General features: G+C 36.4%; 1 protein-coding gene across 3 annotated transcripts; it reads right to left on the bottom strand.

Moving 5' to 3' along the window:
• Positions 1-1,874: 1,874 nt before the first annotated feature.
• On the bottom strand, positions 1,875-17,601 carry LOC109215431 (K(+) efflux antiporter 6-like). 3 transcript variants are annotated; one of them, XM_019379493.1, is made up of 20 exons: positions 17,165-17,601; positions 16,260-16,303; positions 14,843-14,910; positions 14,647-14,725; positions 14,440-14,501; positions 14,243-14,318; positions 14,016-14,090; positions 13,485-13,556; positions 13,314-13,397; positions 13,077-13,145; positions 12,158-12,235; positions 11,885-11,973; positions 11,054-11,150; positions 10,903-10,956; positions 10,637-10,732; positions 6,157-6,345; positions 4,540-4,617; positions 4,004-4,048; positions 2,588-2,677; positions 1,875-2,304 (listed from the first exon to the last, which is right to left on the bottom strand). In XM_019379493.1, exons 1-20 carry the CDS (start codon positions 17,394-17,396, stop codon positions 2,275-2,277), a joined length of 1,707 nt encoding a protein of 568 aa, XP_019235038.1. In that variant the 5' UTR covers positions 17,397-17,601; the 3' UTR covers positions 1,875-2,274. The 3 variants fall into 3 exon arrangements, with proteins under 3 accessions (XP_019235038.1, XP_019235037.1, XP_019235039.1); XM_019379492.1 differs by having other exon boundaries at positions 1,875-2,457; positions 17,165-17,600; XM_019379494.1 differs by lacking the exon at positions 13,314-13,397 and having other exon boundaries at positions 1,875-2,457.
• Positions 17,602-20,044: the final 2,443 nt, after the last annotated feature.

The following is a 20,044-nucleotide window of genomic DNA, read 5'->3' as shown; positions in this document are numbered from 1 at the left end:
CACACACACACTCACTCTCACACAATGTTAGAGTTTGCCCTGATTTTCTATCATAATATGAATTACTTTTCTTGATTGAAAATATTTTTTTGGTGGAAGGACTTCCATATTTATCCTTTTGTTCGAGGAGAAGTTTTACACTTCCATAAATTGAGGATTTTTTCTTCTCACACAATAATCCAATAGCATCAACAATGTAATATTTTAGGTTTTGAGAGTTTTTTTAATTTATTTAAGGAGAGTTTTATTTTATGCTCTTTATTTTTATTGAATCGTTCATGTGTAAGTTACTTGACCAAACCATATCAAAGTACTATACCTCTTTATTTTTGTTCATTTTCGCATGACGCCTTGTTATTTCAACAGAATACACACAATGTATGCGACCAAAGATAGGTTGGAATTCTTATTAGTTTCCAAACCATGCCTTTCACTTGCTTGAGCCGGACTCAATCGCTCTATTAGTTTGGAGGATCAACCATTATTCACTCTCTATCTATTACAAACAGGGAGCGCAGCAGTTTGTGCACTAAGTTCTCAGTGGAGGTCCAGTGAAGGATCAAACCATGTTGGATAGACCTTGCTTTTTTTGCAAGGGGCTGAATTCATGGCTTAAGTCCCTATCCTCTTGATTATTTTCTAGTAGTTAATGGATTGATTAAATCAAAAGCAATCTTTTGATTTACGTAAACTTGCATGTGCTCCTAGTTCGCACGATATAAAATTTGTTGGGCGTGCTTCTAGTTCACACGGGATGGAGATTGTCCCTTGGTAACATGCCCAGTGGAACAATTTTACTTGCACTCCATACATGTGTATTGGTTTGGTGTCTGTATTGGATATAATGATTGTCGTTAGAGATTGTATTGCTTCCCTAGTCCAAAGAAAAATATGAAAACTCAGAATTAACTAGAAGATCAACATTTTCAATCTATCAAGCAAGAGAAAATAAATGGAACTTTTATTTATGATGTCACCAAAATTCTTTAAAAATCAAAATATGGTTCAGATTCTTGTTTAAATTCCTTAAATAGAAGAATGTGCGAAGCAACAATATGAAATTTTCTAACACTGCTCCTCTCTGATGAAATTTTACATAAAATTTTATGGATGGGTCACGGTGAATAAGGGTCTGTCTCATTTCTTCAACCAACTCCAACTCATGTACCTTAGTGTTTTCATGGTCAAAACAGCATCGCCCTATTCTGATAGCCAATTTGCCGGATGTGGGAAATTTATGTTATTACCGGACTGCGTGGTTTCAGAAGAAATGCATAGGAGACCGTGACAAAGAAGCTGACACACCCGCTAAAAAGCTGTGGTTATAGCTGACGCTACTAGAAGTTATAGAGAAGCAAGAAATGCTACCTTTGTGATGGACCACGACAACCCTCCCTCACAAGCCCTTTCCTGTGGTCTTTAGTTAAGCCGTTTGCCTCTTCCTTTAAAGCTTCATCATAAAGTGCAGACTTCGATAAAATAGGGGCATTATCAAACAGAATTCTCCCAGCATACCCCAAATATAAAGAAGGACAAAGGGGAAGACAACAAAAGAATCTGTAGTGCTTTTGGTGCCAGGGGGAGGGGGGGGGGGGGGGTAGGGGTATCAGTACAAACGGAAAAAGGTCGTCCAGAAAGGGCCGGAAAGGGACAGACCACATTGATCTACTTCGACCTGACTTGATTTGACATTCACATTTAATGAACTCTTTCGGATCAACTATCACCTGCTACTTAGTAATCAAATCGGGCAGCAAAGTTTTCCATCACGATTTTGTCGTTTTGTAGTTCTAAAGAGTGCCACAAATCTATTACTCACAGAGCCTCAATATGCAAAGACTTGACAGATCTTTTTGGCAATTAGAGTATGCACAGAAAAAAAAGAGACTTGCAGAAAATCAATGAATTTGAGAAACAAATGGAGGTCATAGGATCAGTGGTATACAATAAAATGCATGACTTCATTGCTAACACTCTAATAGCATGTATATCAGCTATTTACACTTATCAACTTGAAATTTTAAGAAACCTGATTAAGACACCAATTTCACAAAATCAAACTAGAGATTAAGGAATATAAACAATTGCATTACAAATGACGAGGTTGTACAGAGTAGTCCATTGGGGAGTAACACCGTACCAGGAAACAAGTGCCAGAATATTGTTTGCAGATAGATCTATACACGCTCTGCATATGGCGACCAGTTTCCAATATATCAAAGAAAACCATCCGATTGGCGCATAAAAGGAGCTTCATGATGATAAATTGTCCAATCAGTCAACAGCCTTTGCACTCTTGGGCACCTGTCCCCCAGCATAAGAATGCCATCAGGTAAGTGTGAGAATCGCTTTACTGGTTCATGTTTCTATTTATTATCATGAATCATGAGGGCCTTGGATCAGCACAGTAATACGCTTAGAACTGTCTGCACGCATGATATCTCCTTTAGATCCAATCTGGGATGAAAAATCATTTTGAAGATACCTCAAAACTCTTAGGTAACCCGAGTATTCCGAGAAAAACCATTAAAAGTGTAGACAGGCTGATAAAACAGAGAGAATCAGCAGTTTTTAAAGGAAGAGCTACCTCATTTGGTATATCAGGGGAAAACCATCTCAGTAGAACACCAAGGTGCACAACAGCAGGAATTAGCTTGAAAAGCAACGGTGTTGTAACCTGCAGAAATGGTTTGGAATGAGCACAAAATACCAGCAGTTTCTAAAGAAAGTATAACAGTTAAGTATAATTACTATAGTGAACATTCCAAAAAAAATAGATTGGGCCATGTAATGCTGATAGTTTGTCTTCTCCAAATAATTAATACAGTTTGCATGAGGCTCATTGGTGGTATTTTGGGGTTACCTGATAGAATTCGGGACCAGGCATAAATGACCAACAGTAACTTGATGAGATTAAATCAAGATAATCTCATCAAGAGGGGATTCCAGTTATGTTCCAGATGTTATTTTATGTGGTGTTGAGGCAGAGACAATCAGTCATCTCTTTTACATTGTAGAATGACAGATCAATTATGGAAGTTGTTCATTAACTTGAGGGGAATTAGGTGGATCATTCCAAGGAGAATCCAGGAAGTCCTACCGTGCTGGAATACAGATGGTAACCTGCCAGGACACAAGGAGCGATGGAAGATTGTCCCAGTCTGCATCTGATGGAAAATTTGGAATGAGAGAAATCAAAGATGTTTTGAAGACAATAGCAGTTCCATCCAAAAGTTGAAGACGAACTGCTTAGTCCTTTTTTTATTTTTGGTGTAAACAAGAGTATTTACAAGAAGCTGAGTCCATTTTTGAAGTCTTAGACTACTTATGAGGTAGTTAGGGATAGGAAATCAGATTGTACTTCTGTTTGTAATTATGAAGGATGACACTGCTTTGTGTGTGTTCCTGTTTATATATATAACAGATACGTTACCTTCTCAAAACAAGGAATTCCTAAACCCTAAACCTTGAACCCTGTATAACCCTACCCTGATCACTAGCAGATTAAGCATACTAGGAAAACCTGCCTGGGCCATGAAATTTCAATAGAATTAGCCTACTCATTGAAACATAAAGCATTAAAAACGAGAGTTATATATCGAGGCAGATTATTTCTACGCCCTGCCATTAGAAGCTTTTTAGACTTGTGCTCACAACCTAAGGGTGCACTAAGTGAAGTTGTCACCATGAATCTCGAAACACTCTAAAAGTGCAGTTGGTCAAGGCTAAACGGTAAGGGGGTTCAACTGAATCCCCTTTATCCGGAAATTACACTGTGCAAGTAGGGTAAAAACAAATAAGTTTTTGCATTTTTTTGGAATCCTCTTGTTAGGAATCTGGTTCCGCCATTGGCAGTGGGTACAGAGCCTGGAGTGCACAGAACCATTTAACATGATTGCCAACAACAAAAACAGATATGAGAATCTTTAAAAGTCAAAAAAGAGAGACATAAGGCACACTCCTATTTGTGTTAAAAATGGAGAAAGCAACATATTTTACATACCAGGCTAAGTGCAGTTGTGCCCAGAAGCAGCATATACACTTTACCCTGCAGCAGCGACCAAATTTCATTACTTCATCACAAGGTCATCAATCCTTAACATCAACCCAGATTGAAATTACATAAAGGAGTGGCAACACAAGCCTAGCATTACGAGTATTTTTTTACTTGATCAATTTTTTATTTCACGACAGTGCAAATAGATGTTCCTCTTTTGATAAGGTAAGTAAATTTGTGGATGTAAAAGAGGAAAACCCATATAATACTCATATATCAAAAGGAAGAGAACCTATACCAAAATACGGTTCTCTACAAAAGACAGCCAGTCTTCTATACAAATAGGGACCTCATGGGTGCACCAGAAGGAAATTAGAAACAAGAGAGTTTTCCTCAAATTTATAAAATCATTTGCAATTCCAGTCTTATAAACAGAAATTCCTCCCAAGTGCTACTTAAAGTAGCACGACATCATATTATCAAACAAATATAAGAACATTTTTTCTAGTTCTGCTAGCAAAGTACTTTAACTGAACCACTACCTCAATTAGATGAACATTTGAAGCGCGACTGAGAAGAACAAATGCAAACTCCCCTATTTGAGCCAGAGACATTCCAACCTGGAGATACCATTCAAAAAAGACTTCGTGATGCAAAGGTAGAGGTACAAATACAGAGTTTAACCAACTGCTTTATTTAGGACATCAGTGTTGTCAAAGGCGCGCTGAAGCCCTAAAGCGAGGCTCAAAACATGTTGAGTGTTTCGCCTCACTTAGAGCCTGTTTGGCCAAGCTTCAGGAGGCCAAAAGTACTTTTTTTTGGTCAAAAAAACACTTTTTGGAAAATTTAAGGTGTTTGCCAAAATGAAAAAGTACTTTTGAGCAGCAGCAGAAGCAGTTTTTCTGCTTCTGGGGAGAAGCTAAAAATTCTAGCTTCTTCCAAAAAGCAGAAGCAGAAAGTTAATTTATTCAAGANATGAGGGAGTATTCTTGGGATATTCTTCACATAGCAAAGCTTATAAAGTGTTCAATAAAAGAACTTTGTATGTAGAAGAAAGTGTGCATGTAGTTTTTGATGAAACTAACATTCTTTCTGAGAGGCAGGAACATGAAGATGAACCTATTGGGTTGGTAAAAGATTTGAGTGAAGTCTCAGCTCAAGCTAAAGTTGCACCAAAAGAAGGAACAAGTGATTTTTTTTTAATTTCTGCTATACATTTATTCTCTTTTTTATTTTAATTACATTTTTATTCTTTCTCCTATTCCTAAGAGTAGATTTTAAATTTATATTGAATGATGTATTTTGACATATTTAAATTATCATGTAAATAATAAGTAATACTAAACACTCAATATTATTGTTTTGGAATAACTATATTATATTAATGAGAATTTTTAATTTTATATTTTTACTTTACACTTTATATTTTAATGGAATTCTTTTCTAAAAAATGTTTAAATTTATTTTTCTTTTCTAAATAATACTAATCGCAAATTGAACCTTTACTGTTCTTTTTCGTAATTTGATACTTAAAAGTGCTTTTTTAAAAGATTGGCCAAACATAATGAGCTTGCAAAAAGCACTATTCAAACAAATCGGCCAAACACAAACTAATATTTTGCAAAAGTACTTTTTCATAAAGCACTTTTGAATAAAAGCGCTTTTCAAAATAAGTAGTTTTTGGCAGCTTGGCCAAACGGGCTCTTAGTGGGCGCTTCAGTGTCGTCATCAAGACTTTAAGGCATACTTTTCCTTGCCAATGAGCATAATCCTGAAGAGGCGACACGAAACAATTGATATTTCACTTTATCGTAATTTTTTTTCAATTTCATTGTCCACATATTTGTTATTCATGCTTTTAATTATTCTTGGCCTACAAATACATATTTGTATTTTTTATGCTTTATTTGCGCTTTGCGCTAAAAGCCCCAATGGATCTGAGAGCTTTTTTGCGCTTTGATAACATTGTAGCACATAAAACAGTTTGGAGTACTTTTTTGATTTGGGAACCCTACCCACCAGAACCCTCCTGCTCAGCGGCCACAGTGGTTTTCTCCACTTTTTCCCTTCGCGACTCTAACCCCCAACCTCATGGTTGGAGGTGAAGGGATCTCTACTACTAGAGCAACCTTTCTGGTCAAACAGTTTGGACTACTTACAAGAAGTGCAGCTTTATTGGTGTAACCGAAACCCTTGACTACTGCGGCAACCACAATAGTTTTTATAATGACGACCAATATAACAGCTGCCAGTAAAATATCGATATGATTCCAGAGAAAATGAACATGGATAAGCATGCCAATGCTGGATAGAAAAAGAGCAGCAAAGAAGTTCCGGATTGGTTCAACCTGCAACAAATGAAAACACAATTAAGAGCCAAGACCAATGATATGTTCTGGAAATGACACTTACCAATCTAAACAAAAGCTAAGAACTAGTTAAGGCTTACGGGGGATCTTAGTAACTCAGTTGGTTGGCTACCTAAATTTCACCTTGTTGGTAAGGGTTCGATTCCCTACCTTGTAATCTCCCCTTCCCCATTATTTTTTTAAAAAAAAAAATAAGTTAAGGCTTACGACCAAAAAAGTTCAGCACATCAGAACTTTTGCAAAAACTGTTGCAGCAATAATTTGCTCAATTTTAAGGTGAATGCTGAGGATTCAGGGTTCAAGACAAAAGATGATGACTCACCCACTCAACTTCCCCTTGTCCCCAATCAAAACTAGGAAGGAGTTCTCAAAACTATACGACTGTTATCTCATGTCATCCTACTCAATCTCAAATTCTACGGAAAAAAATAGAAATGTCAGGGACAAAAAAATAATGATGGAACAATTGAGTTGAGGTCGAGAAAAGATAATTAAATAAAAAGGAAGGGTGTCCCATCATTGGCCATATTTTTTTCCGGTAGAGTGGGTCCATTGTTGGAAGTTGGAACTGGACGGACAAAGAATATGGTTATCGCCAAGAGCTAGGGGGAAAAAGTCCTGATCTCTGGGGACTTAACGTAGAGGAGGTATAATTTCCAACGACCGAATCTGAATGAAAGAAGGTCAAGGAGTTTTGCAGGCAGTAATAGTCTCGTGAGTTCAAATAAAGAAAACGTTTAGAACTTGATACTGCAAATATTACAAGTGGTTAGAAGGCACTAAGAGAATCAAAGGAAGTACAATCAGAAAAATAGTTCTGAAACTAGGTGGTCCAACAATTGAAAATAATATCTACTATACAAATATTATTATGCACAAGGATTGAGTGAACTACTTACTGCTAAGATAGTCCGGCTTAATCGAAGAACAGTATAGCTCTCTTTAATAACAGAGACAGATCACAGAAAAAGATATAGGTAATAAAAAGAGGACTAACAACCAAACAGAGATGATACTCAGATATGATCATAAGACTTGACGAAAGTAACACAATCACAGCCTTAGAAATCTTACGAGATAAGTAGATATAGTATTAACACAGAAAAAGCTAGACTTCCTGAGAGATTTCCAGTTTTCCCAAGCCTAACAACGTATTGTGCCCGGCTGGAAGTCAGCTTACAGCTCACCATTGCCTTTAAAAGAAAGGCTTAAACAATAATTTTTAGCGTTAAATGGCGATCAACTGATGGCAGGTAAGTTTTTTCTTTCCAGGAATAGATGGAGGTTCCTGTTTCAAGCAAACAGACATTATTTTGGACGACCCAACAAGAAATGGAGAAATTTATTTTGGTAGAAACAGTTAAAGCATCCTGGCCAGTAGGACATCAGTCAAAAGCCTAATATTAGGGCTCTCAGAATTCCTCCTAACTACCAAACATCCATGAAAGATCCTCCATAATGTCAAAAAGAGGTTGGGTATCTTTCAATTTGTCACCAAGTATTGTTCACGGGCACGGACACGGGTATCAGCAGCAGGAGCGATGAGACAAGATGTTTTACTTGTCATGGAGAGAAGCATAAGCCTCAAGGGACTTAAGTCCCATAAATTTTATATTTTAACACATTATTTTAGTCTAAGCAGTTAAAGCATACTGGCCAGTAGGGCATCAGTCAAAAGCCTAACATCATGGCTCTCATAATTCCTCCTAACTGCCAAACTTCCAAGGAAGATCCTCAACAATTTAAAAAAGAAGTCGGGTATCTTTCAATTTGTCACCAAGTATTATTCACGGGCATGGTCACAGGTACCGACAACAAAAGTGATGAGGAAAGGTGTTTTACTTTTCACGGAGAGAAGCATAAGCCTTGAGGGGACTTAGGTCCCACGAATTTTATATTTTAAACAGACATTATTCTGGTCTAAGAGGTTAAAGCATACTGGCCACTGGCCAGTAGGGCATCAGTCAAAAGCCTAACATTATGGCTCAAAATTCCTCCTAACTGCCAAACTTCCAAGAAAGATCCTCTACAATTTCAAAAGGAGGGTATCTTTCAATTTGTCACCAAGTATTATTCACGGGCATGGTCACAGGTACCGACAGCAGGAGCGATGAGACAAGGTGATAAGCCTTAAGGGGACTTAAGTCCCATAATTTTATATTTTAAACAGACATTATTTTGGTAGAAACAGTTAAAGCGTACTGGCCGGTAGGACATCATTCAAAAGCCTAACATTAGGGCTCTCAGAATTCCTCCTAACTCCTCCTAACTGCCAAACTTCCAAAAAAGATCCTCTACAATTTCAAAAAGAAGTCGGCTATCTTTCAAGTTGTCACCAAGTATTGTTCACAGGCACGGTCCACTGGTGCCGACAGCAGGAGCGATGAGACAAGGTGTTTTACTTGTCATGGAGAGAAGCATAAGCCTTAAGGAGACGACTTAAGTCCCATGAATTTTATATTTTAAACAGACATTATTTTGGTAGAAACGGTTCAAGCGTACTGGCCAATAGGACATCAGTCAAAAGCCTAATATTAGGGCTCTCAGAATTCCTCCTAACTGCCAAACTTCCAAGTATCATCCTCTACAATTTCGAAGAAGTAGGCTATCTTTCAATTTGTCACCAAGTATTTTTCACGGGCATGGTCACAGGTACCGACAGCGAGATACTTGTCATGGAGAGAAGCATAAGCCTTAAAGGGACTTAAGTCCCACGAAATTTATATTTTAAACATTTTTAAAATTGAAATTAAATTAAACAAAGCAAAAAGTGTATACATAGGGGGGGGGGGGGGGGGGTGGGGGGGGGGGGGGGGGGGGGGGGGGGGCTACAAAATTTGTAGAAAGTTATATATATTTTTTTTTAAAGTTACAAATTAATTTAATAATACATGAAAAACTCTTTATAAGTGAATCATTTCCCCTCAGTTTTTAATTATTGCTATCTCATTTTGTTTACAATAAGTACTACGAAACATAAATAATCTTCAGTCATTAGAGAGCCCACGACCGAAGAAGGCCCATAAATTAATGGCTAGATTTTATCAATCGAAATTACTTTTTGATCTAGCCCTAGTTCCGCCGCATCTCTTGCCATATTGTAAAAATTGCTAACCTCGCGCTCCCCTCTCCCTTAACTCCAGATCTACACCGTCAATGGCTTTCAAGTCTACCAAGTCAATTACGGCAAGCAGAAGAAGAAGAAGACTAAGTGAAGCAAAAGAAGGAGAAGGTGACAGTAGGTTCTCATCTTTGTCTTTTCATCTTCTTCACCCAGTTGCATACATCTATTTTAGGCAGTTTGAAGATTTATTTGTAAAAAACTTCAGGGTGACGCATAGTCTGAGGCTCAATGTTCACCCAAAGCATATGTCTCACAGCCTATGTGTTGCAAGGCATACGCCTCTCACCTCCGCCCCAAGCGGATCTTAATGCACCTTGCACCTGGATGCGCCCCAAAGCGCACCTCAAAAATTCCTTTTAGACCACTGGCCACAGGAAGATTGCTTCAACAGCTGGACAACATGAGAGCACAAAAAAGTGATGCTCATTGAAGCTCGAGCTCAAGCTCTTCATAATTCAGAGGATGACCATGTGGTGGCCTAAGTTGTCCAATAGTTTTGAACAAATGATGTTTGTAACTTAAATGTCTTTACAATAGGAAGAGGACTCTGAAATTCAATTTTAAAGATTTTAGGAAAAAAAATAACACCCATTTTAAAATTTTATATTTCACAGGAAAGTTTTCAGTTTCTAGGTTGAAGCTATCAAGAAGTTGACAAATTTAAAGTTTGGTGACATAGATGATTGAGCTACCAGGATTATCATGAAATCTGAAATTTTTTGAACCCATTTAGATGAAGTTTAATAATGTGATACAGCTAAGTGTCAATTGAGGATCTTAAACCTTGAATAGAAAACGTCCCTCAGTTTGTTGCCTACTTGAGCATACTCCAAAGCCAGATATATGTAGCTAAGGACGAGAGCATGACAAACAACAGCCATTAAATCAAGCAACTACATCTCCAATACCAAAGTAGTAGGGATCAGTTATATAATCATCTATACCTAGCTTCTATTCGGGTCCATTCTATACCAAAGAATTGACTTCTAAGGCAAGCTAGGAGTTCTTTAGAAACTACAGGTTCTCTAAATCTCACACTTCTTTATACACTGACATACAAGTCATCCAACTGAAAAGGACTCCTGGCAAACAACAAAAGATTTAAGGCTAAATGCAGTGTCCATATGAATTTACAAAAGATTGTACCTGTTCAAGAGTATGCTGACCCAGATCAGTAGTTGATATCATCACTCCAGCAGCAAAAGAACCCAGTTCAAGACTTAAGCCCAGCTTATCACTACACTGACAAGATGCAACAACCCATTTTATCCAGTAGGCTATATGTGCTCATTGTCATATGATTGAGAAGTGATTAACTGAAAAACTATCAGGATGACAGTTTTAAAGGTAAAAAAAAAAAAGATAGTCAGATTGCACAGATATGCTGCTCAGGATAGTAAAGGGAGACAAACCCCAGCAACAAGCAAGCAGAAAGCCACGGATGCAAGTTGGTACAATTCATTAGTCTGCAGATTAATTCCCAGTAAATCAAATGTTCATAGTCACCCAAGGAAACAAAAATTACAATAAAATTATGCATTATTCAAGCAGATGCAAACTCACCTGTGATGATAGGCCTATCATCAATCTAAGAAACCAAGGAACGCAACTGCGGCATAGTATCGACAAAATGGTCAAGAACATCAACAAAATCACCAATCTGTAATCCAACGAAAAGTAGCAAATTAAGGGCATGACAAACTTCTAAAACGTTCAATAAATTTACTAGTGTCGGAAAATTTTTAAAAAAAAACAGAATTTTTGTTTGAGAGGAGAATCAAAATTAGAATTCAGATTGTATGTACAACAAAATGAAATGCGCCCAAGAATATTCAGGTTGTTTCTCTTTGTATGACACGTACACCTTGGGCACCCACACAAAAATGCTAATGGCCCTAGGCTGACAAGTTCAGAAATAAAAGCTGCATGAGAATATCAGGTCCAAACCAAGGTGAAATGACTCTATCAGCTGTCTTTCATTTGGTCACACAATTCTTAACCTGATGCAGGACAGCAGTTGACCAACACTTGTCCAAATTTATGCTTAGAATATTAGAAATTAAATAAAGGTAACAACAATAACTTGAGAAGTCTTTTACTTGGCACCATAATCGCCATACCCGCCGATTACAACAACAATTAAACCCAGTATATTCCCACATGTGCGGTCTAGGGAGGGTAGTGAATACGCAGAGTTACCCCTACCTAGTGAAGATAGAGAGGCTACATACCCACCGATTATGTATGATAAATCATCAGCAACACAGAAGACTACATTAGAGCAATATATTATGGACATTCAACGATTTCATTATGCATGTAATAGCATAAATGTGTCACAGTGATTTGAGCTTGCATTCCAATTTTAGAACTTTTTCAACCACCGTTGCTTACACTTTTGCCATGGAAGCCATTCCTTGAAAAACACCAGAAGTACCACCCAGAATAGGAAGCAGTGCAAATAGCAAACCGACTGTACAATCCTGTCAGCGAAACATCTCAAAAATTCAATAAGGGGAGTATTCTCAATGAAAAAGAACTAGCAAAATAATAAGCATTGATAATTGTTAGATCAACTATAATAGCCCATCCATGTGAAAAATAACAGACCATAAATCTTTTAGTAATAGCAATATCACTAAAAACAAAGATGGGAAGCTAAAACACCTGCAGAATAAGGGTTCCAACTGTGACTTGCCCATAGAGAGTGTTAACACTATTCCTTTCCATCAAAAATTTCAACACCTGCAATTTAGCAAGATGTATTATTTCTTCAGTATGTTAAATATGATTTTATTAGGTACAGCACAATGTATCTAATTCAATATTTTCATCAGTAACACTGAACGAGTGGATTCAAGATTCAAGATAGTATGACTTCCCGAATACAGAATCTGCTTATATGGACTGCCCATTCATTCCTTTCGCACTCTTCCCATTATATCTATCCAGTTAATAGCAATTTTAGGCTGCAAATATGTTGGGAGAAAGAAATCCATAGAGGATTGAGAGAGCCTAAGGTCTTAGAGAATATCCAAGAAATATTGCTTGTCTAAATTGTAAAAAGGAATTCCTAAACAACATTTGAAATTACATCTTTAGCAGCAAGTTAAGCACAAAACAGGATGCACGAAGAAATGGTAAGCTTTTATCATCTTTCTTGTGATTGTAAAAAAATTAAAGTAAATCCCCTTCCACAATTTCGGTAATACACTTGTTTTTAAGATTATTCAGTCAATACTCAATACATTCTCTAAAAATCGATGATTAATTCCAGTCTTCCAACACCTAACCGAGCTCCTAACATTTTGTAGAAACAACTGATATAGGGTTGAAACTAATGAAACCCAATATAGAAGGTGATCCGTGCATTCACAGCGACATTTCCCTACTTCTCCCCTAAATTATACCATAGTAAATTATATTATTACTGGTAAACTATCCCATTTTTCTCTCCTAAAGTACACCTTGTGTGACTTAAATTATTTGGAATATTCCCAATCCTCTATAAGAGTCCATGACCAAATACTTGGCGGTCCAATAAATTCAATTGAAAAGATAAAAGTCAAAATTCACAGGGACTTGCCACTGCTGTTGAAGACATTGACAAGAAGACACCCACAAAAACACCCTCAGATGCTTTCCCACCGCATAACTGCAAGTATCAACAAATCACGGTTAAGATAAGGTGATATCAAAGAGCTCAAATTTGCATAGTTGGAGTCTCAAATATTTAGATAAAAGCTTTTCCAGACTGCAGATAACTAAAATTGAACTAGTCATAACAATAGCTCCAAAATAGGTGATGACAAAAGTTGCACACCGAGGCTGTTATTCCACATAAACACATGAAGAGAATTATCTGAAGTGACCCTCCTAACACTGCAACAGCACGAACAATGCGAAGCTGCAATTACAAGTTAAATTGCACATCCTCTTTCAATTTATAAGATAAAACAACAAAATGTTTTCATTTTAATAACCAAAAGCCAACCTTTGCAGTGGAAAACTCTAAGCCCAACGCAAAAAGAAGAAAGATAACACCAAATTGAGCAACTGTTTCAACCTGCAAAATTGTACCACAGGAACTCAGGAAACATAAATTTAAAAAGACTGAAAGAATACTAGAATATAGTAGCAATACCATTAACACCACAAGATTACATGACCGTCAAACAACAAACACAGTTGATATAAGCCATAAAGCATTAAAACCCCAAAAACACTTTAAACTGCTGGAAAGTGCTAATAGTATGAAGCAGAACCGAATGTATAACTTCTACACATCTCAATACTCTCAAATGTACAAAATGACTCATTAACACTTAATGAAACACAAACCGCAAAAGCAAAACAGCATGCATAAACATGTATAAGTCAAATAAATTCAAGAGAGAAATTTCTGTACACCACATGATTTTTTTTTTCTTAGTTCCTTGATTGAAGATAACTTGGGAATGAGTTAACTGATTAATTGAAAGATTGATTGAGTTACTTAATTGAAAAAGACATGAAATCAACATACCTGCACCATTTCACTGATAATGTTAAAACCACCAGGTCCAATAATTGATCCTGCCAGCAAATATCCAGTGATAACCTGCAAGACATTAGTAGCATATGCTATAAAGCAAGATTCATAAAAGAAGTCAAATAAACATAATCCGCAAGCCAAACAGACCATATGCAGAAGACAGTGAAAGGAGCTATTGCAGTTATCATCAGAACAAGCAAAAGGAGAAGTTATCAGACCGGTTGTCCAGCACAAGCGAAGGCAATGCCACCACAAGTTGCAGAAACAATGACAACAACCAAATCAGATATCAATCTGCGAATGGAGTTACATAAAATCAGATTGATTAACAAACTACTACCTTGATAAATTTGTCTTTCTGTTAGTTATTAAGTTCTACAATAACCAGGATGTGGCAAAGAGGGAGTAAGCTAACCTTAAATCTAGCTGCAGCACTGGAAACTTTGACTTCGGATTAGACATGATAAAAACATTATCCTGTTTTTTTTAGGGGTGGGGGTGGGGTGGGGGAGGGGGGGGGGGGGCAGTTAGTAAATCGTGCTTTCAGGAATCCATAATCATCTTATTAGCGGAGCACAGAGGTGATCCTCTCCAAAAGAACTTTTGAAGATGTAAGAAGTACCTTTCGATCTATCAATGTAGGCGTATCTTCTGCTCCATTGTCATTATCCAGGTTGAAAACACTCTGCAACTGGAATGACCTAGCACAAAACTCAAAAAGAATACCAACAGCATTGAGTCTTTCCATCTTGTGACAACACAGAGACCTTTAAAGAAGTAGCATAGCCTGTAATGAATCTTAAGATAGCATGGCATACTTTTCCTCATTTGTCTCGTTCTTCTTAAACTTGACCCTACCAACCCTAGCAACGGTTTCCAGAACTGCCTGAGAATTGACATGCTTCAGAAATGCATACATATGTTCCACAGTACTTGGAAATAGGTCATAATCAAAAAAATTAAACTTAAAAAAGCATAATAAGATTCTCTCTTGTATTGCTTTTCTAAATTGCAAGTTCTACAGTAAGATAAGCAAACGATTGACTAATGAACTAGGAAAAACTGCAATACTCTAAAAAAATGTTTTTGGCAATACCTCAAAATGACATACTATGACTACTTTGGAGAATTCTTTTCTAACTTAATTAGCCATCTTACTAAAGCAACTTATAGCGAAATCCTTCCAAAATTAGTGATGGCTAATGTATGATCAGAATGTGACAAAAGGGATAGAATAGACGGAGCCAGAATGTCGAGAAGTCCTAGGGACGACTCATTGACAACTTCCACTGTTGTGGCCTCTTATGTGGCTGAAAATTAATCACTGACTGTCCTTGTTTCTTTTTAAAAAAGCAAAGTATTTCATTGATTCCACATCAAGCTGGTATTATTGTTACAAAGTACGGAATCAATGTATTAAACCTCCCAAATTTTAACCATCTGTACAAGTAGGTATTCCCATTTTCCATGGAAAATGCAAAAGAAACGTGACGATGCGTGTGTTGGGCCTGGCTATGGAACTTCTAACGACGTGACCGTGCATTGTTGTGTATATCTGGACGTGGTATTGATAATCGTTTTGTCTTGTCAAGACCAAACTCTAGATATGGTTTCACTATTAGATGGAACACGAATGTCGAGATAACAAGCTCACCACGGCTTGGACGATGGTGAAAAAGTTTTCTGGTCAAACAACTACCTAAACAAAGTTATCTATCTACAGCTAGCAACTACGATGCCAAGCGCGAAAAGGAGAGAGGAGAGAGGAGAGAGAATTAATTTGAAATATGAGTAAATACATTCAAGATGGTTCCTTAAATAGAATTTTAGGCTACGTAAAATAAAGGAAGGTTCCATAATTAATACACAACTATTAGATATATATTTTACAAAATGAAAGCAAACATATAAAATAAATCTTTGCCCACAATTTTAACATCAAAACATCTTCACATACTTCCCCTTTAGAGCTAAACTAAAACTACAAAGAATCTAGCAAATAAATACATATTAAACCCATTAAACAAGATATCAACATGTCACGGATCAAAATCGGTCCAACGAACTCCAATCCATCCAGCTACTCATAGTAAATAACCTAAAGATTATTGCAATTAATTTCAGATAAAGCATGACTCCATGAGAAGTTCAAATCAATATCATTTACTAACATATGGCAACCAATTATTCTTACTATCTCCTTAAGACAATAACTTAAAGGAACATCGCGCAAACCTCCTGCTCCGAGACGCTATTGTTGAAGCTCCCGTGATCTATTGCTGAAACAAGAAACAGTAATAGTATGAGATAGATGGACATCAAAGAGAAAGACACATATGTGAGCTTATAATAGACAAATCAATCAATCAGCTATATCAATAATATATTAATCCTCTATCCATTCAGCTCTATTCAAGTCCATCTCATTTAGATACTAAATAATTTCCCTTTCAAAGTAAATTAGGGGTTCTAAGTTCTAACAAACAAGAGATAGCCTAGGAAGGGCACTCCCCCCTCCATCTTTGAGGTTGGGGATTTGAGTTATCGGAGAGAAGTGGTAACGAACCACGTTGACTCCTGAGATTTAGGGGCAAGTTGGGGTTCTGAAGTTATTAAAGACCATTTCATAAAAGCAAAACAGAATCTTATGCATCAAGCATAAACATTAAATACCTCAAGTTTCTAAAAACATCTCCAAGAACAACCAACCAAATCTAGAAACACAATTATATTGCCCCATGTGTGTGAAAAATAGCCTTTAGAAGCAGAAAATTGTCGCGCGAGTAAGTAATTATATTAAAACTGCTTCTTAAAAAGAATTAATAGCGAAAAACTGTAACTCTGACAAACTTATAGAACTTAGCCTCTTAGACGTGCAATTTAAGCCCCACATTGTGCTTTACTAAATAGCTTTGGCCCAATCCCGTGTCTTAACAAAACCACTAAATATGTACAAATGTTAAATTTTGAACCCAGTTACAAGCACTCGAGCTTGCTGTCCTAGAATCCCGAATACATAAAGTTCAAATCCTGAATCCACCTCTGAATGTACCCAGTGTTGCAACTTACCCATGATTAGAAGAATGTAATTCAGCAAAGACAAAACCTAGAAAAAAAATCAAATGGTAGATGTGACTAACCACCGGGCTGCTCTTCGGTCTCATTGAACTCTTTTTCCAGAGCTCGATCAATCATGTTGGCGAAACTACCTTCCTCAGATCTCGCAATGGCAGACGCATTCAATTCAGCAGCAGCATTGACACCGACGACAACGACGCCATTTTCTGAATCTCCACCAGGTATCGGATCAGCAGAAGAAAAGGAGAAGGAGGACAGGAGGAGGAGAAGGCAGAGCCCTCTTGGCATTGGCATTGCGGTGTTAGAGAGTTAGAGAGGGAAAATGTGGTTAGTTAGGGTTTTAGAGAGAGAAATTAAGGGTGCGCAGAGTGCACCCCTGTTGGTTGAAGTTCGCCAACCGACGTTGAGGTCCTATACGTTTACGTTTTCCCCAAACGGGCAATGAGAGAAAGGGATGCCGGTGGGGGACTAGGGGTTGAGTGGGGAGTTAATGTACCAATAGCATACTAGTATTTCTTCTTTTTCTTTTCCAGATAAAAAAACAGTTTATAATGTTGAAATGGTTACAGGTTTTTACGTATTTATATTACTTCTAAAATTTATTAGTTTTTCGGCCACGTGTATGTCGAGTTGTAGTATATAATTTTGTAAAATAATATTATATTACTAGAATTGTTAGGGAGTATAAAACAATAAAAGAAGAAGAAGAGTATTGCAAAGAAATGCAGAGAGACATAATTCTTATTGATTTGGGATGATTTACAGTTGAATAGAACCCCTCTCTTTATAGGAAAAAAGTGACTCAACCACAAAGTAACAAACACTAAAATCTCTTTAAAATATAGACATTCACCTTAAATATAATTTTATTTTGAATACTACCCCTTAATATCTATTCAACAGATAATGTGCCTCAACCTTAAATAAAATAAAACCCAGTGGAAAAAATTCTAGTGAAGGAAAAAGAGTACACATATCTAACAATGCGCCTTTTGGTTATCTCGTTAAAAACCTTGCAAGGAAAATTTAGTGGGACAAGGGAAAAAGAGTACAACGCATATTAACTCCCCCTAATAAGAGCATCAATTCACATCGTTAAGCCTTCACATTCCAATCTTGTGCACCATCTTCAAAAGATCTTTGGTCAGCCATATTAAGTTGAATGAATATGTTGCACCTTAAAATTATCATTCTTGATAGATATGTGATGTCTTCATATAATGTTGTGGAATGGCATTTTCAATATCTCCATAGAGGTAAAAAATTTCGCTATCACATTATCATGCTTATAGTTATAGCAAGATACATATGTGCACAAATTGCACTTAGGATATGGTACTTCAGAACCAAGAATTATATATGCTTTAAGCGATTTGAATCCTTCAGGAATTGTCGTATAAGTTAAGTCATATAAGCCATTTAAATAGACTTTAGATGCATATCAAGTTTTCATGTCATACTAGACATCTAAGATAGATAAAAGTGATTGCACACACCATTGACTTTAAATTTTCAAGTGTTTGAACTGCAGGTCCAAAACTATATGTCTTTCGTATAAAACAAATTATATTCGAATTGTGTCTCTTTCATTTGGGAAATATATTTGTGTCTGTATTCGATAGATTTAAGATCCCCATCTATACTTAATGTTATCATAGATATAGTTGACGAACATTTTATATCGGTTCCAACATTTTTTCTTAAATATATAACATAGAGATCTCTTCCTTCATATTTTCAGGTACCTGAACCTCTCTTGAGATTTTATGAGGTATTATGTCATATGATCTTCTAAATCACTTGCCTCCTTATTATGATCATTTTGATCATTTGCTCATCTTGTTTATCGAGAATTTTATTTGAATCTGATTTGTCTATACGCTTTAAGTGTACCATAGACTTTGTCCTTCTAGGACTTATTCTAATAAGGGCATTTGCAGTGAGAATATAGTTACTTTCTTTTGGTCGGCAAATGCGTTTGACATGATTTGCAATATATTGCAGATGAATTATCTTTTTATGAATTTCGAGTTCATATTATCTTACTCGAGGATCTAGATGTACAAATGATAATTCATTCCGTAACTTTTTCTCAACTATTTATCCTGTCACTCTTTCATGTTAGAAAAACTAACTTGTTTCCTCAACTTTAAAAATCCACCTTTCTGCGTTGTGGTATACTAATCAAAATATACACCGCATATCAATAGTATGATAAAATTATTTGGTTCCTGACTGTGAATCACTTGTAAGGGGAGAATATAATATACTTTCGTATCTAACGTATATCAAACTGATATAAATAACTTTGTTCTCTTAAGCAATAGTTTAGTTACTAAGTAGAGGCACTCGATAAATTATTTTGCTAAATCAACTGTGATGTAAACCAACTTATCAAGATGACTGTCTTGAATAGAAAATCTGGAAATAATACTCTAAATTAAATTATTGAGCAAGTTACCCCGCAAACACCAGATTGCAGGTTAATAATAATTGCACATGTAACCATTTCATAGATGAATCTCATGTGGTATACGCAGACCTTACCCCTACCCGAAGGAGTAGAGAGACTGTTTATGAAAGACCCTAGGCTCAAGAAAATAAAAAGGCAAAAGGAGATAATATTAGTATCTACACCAAGACGTGTGCAATTATCAATAAACTCTAAGTTTATTATGATATGAATTTTTATATCAATAAACTTCTACTTTATTGTTGCATACTTTTATTTGTGTAGTACAAATTGGAGAATAAAGCAGGTAGCTTTTCACATACATATTATCATGCTACAAATTGTAGTAATAGAAGATATTAAATCTTTCATTTATTTATAGTCTCAATATAACCAACCGCTTTCGCGAATACTTTAGAAACTCAATAAGTTTCTTTGAGACTTACTACAACACAATGTGTTATTGATAATTAATTTTATTTCTCTAAAA

Source organism: Nicotiana attenuata, unplaced genomic scaffold, assembly GCF_001879085.1.
Source record: "Nicotiana attenuata strain UT unplaced genomic scaffold, NIATTr2, whole genome shotgun sequence".
Classification (NCBI taxonomy): domain Eukaryota; kingdom Viridiplantae; phylum Streptophyta; class Magnoliopsida; order Solanales; family Solanaceae; genus Nicotiana; species Nicotiana attenuata.
This window is presented reverse-complemented; position numbering and strand designations above follow the sequence as displayed.

Bases quoted from the DNA above. Each gene is read 5' to 3' on its own strand.
- LOC109215431 (XM_019379492.1), bottom strand. From the start codon at position 17,396: ATGCCAATGCCAAGAGGGCTCTGCCTTCTCCTCCTCCTGTCCTCCTTC. The intron at 14,319-14,439 runs GTTAGCTTACTC...CTCCATTCGCAG, and splicing joins GTGCTGCAGCTAGATTTAAG to ATTGATATCTGATTTGGTTG. The intron at 12,236-13,076 runs GCAAGTCCCTGT...GCTAAATTGCAG, and splicing joins CAATGTCTTCAACAGCAGTG to GTGTTGAAATTTTTGATGGA.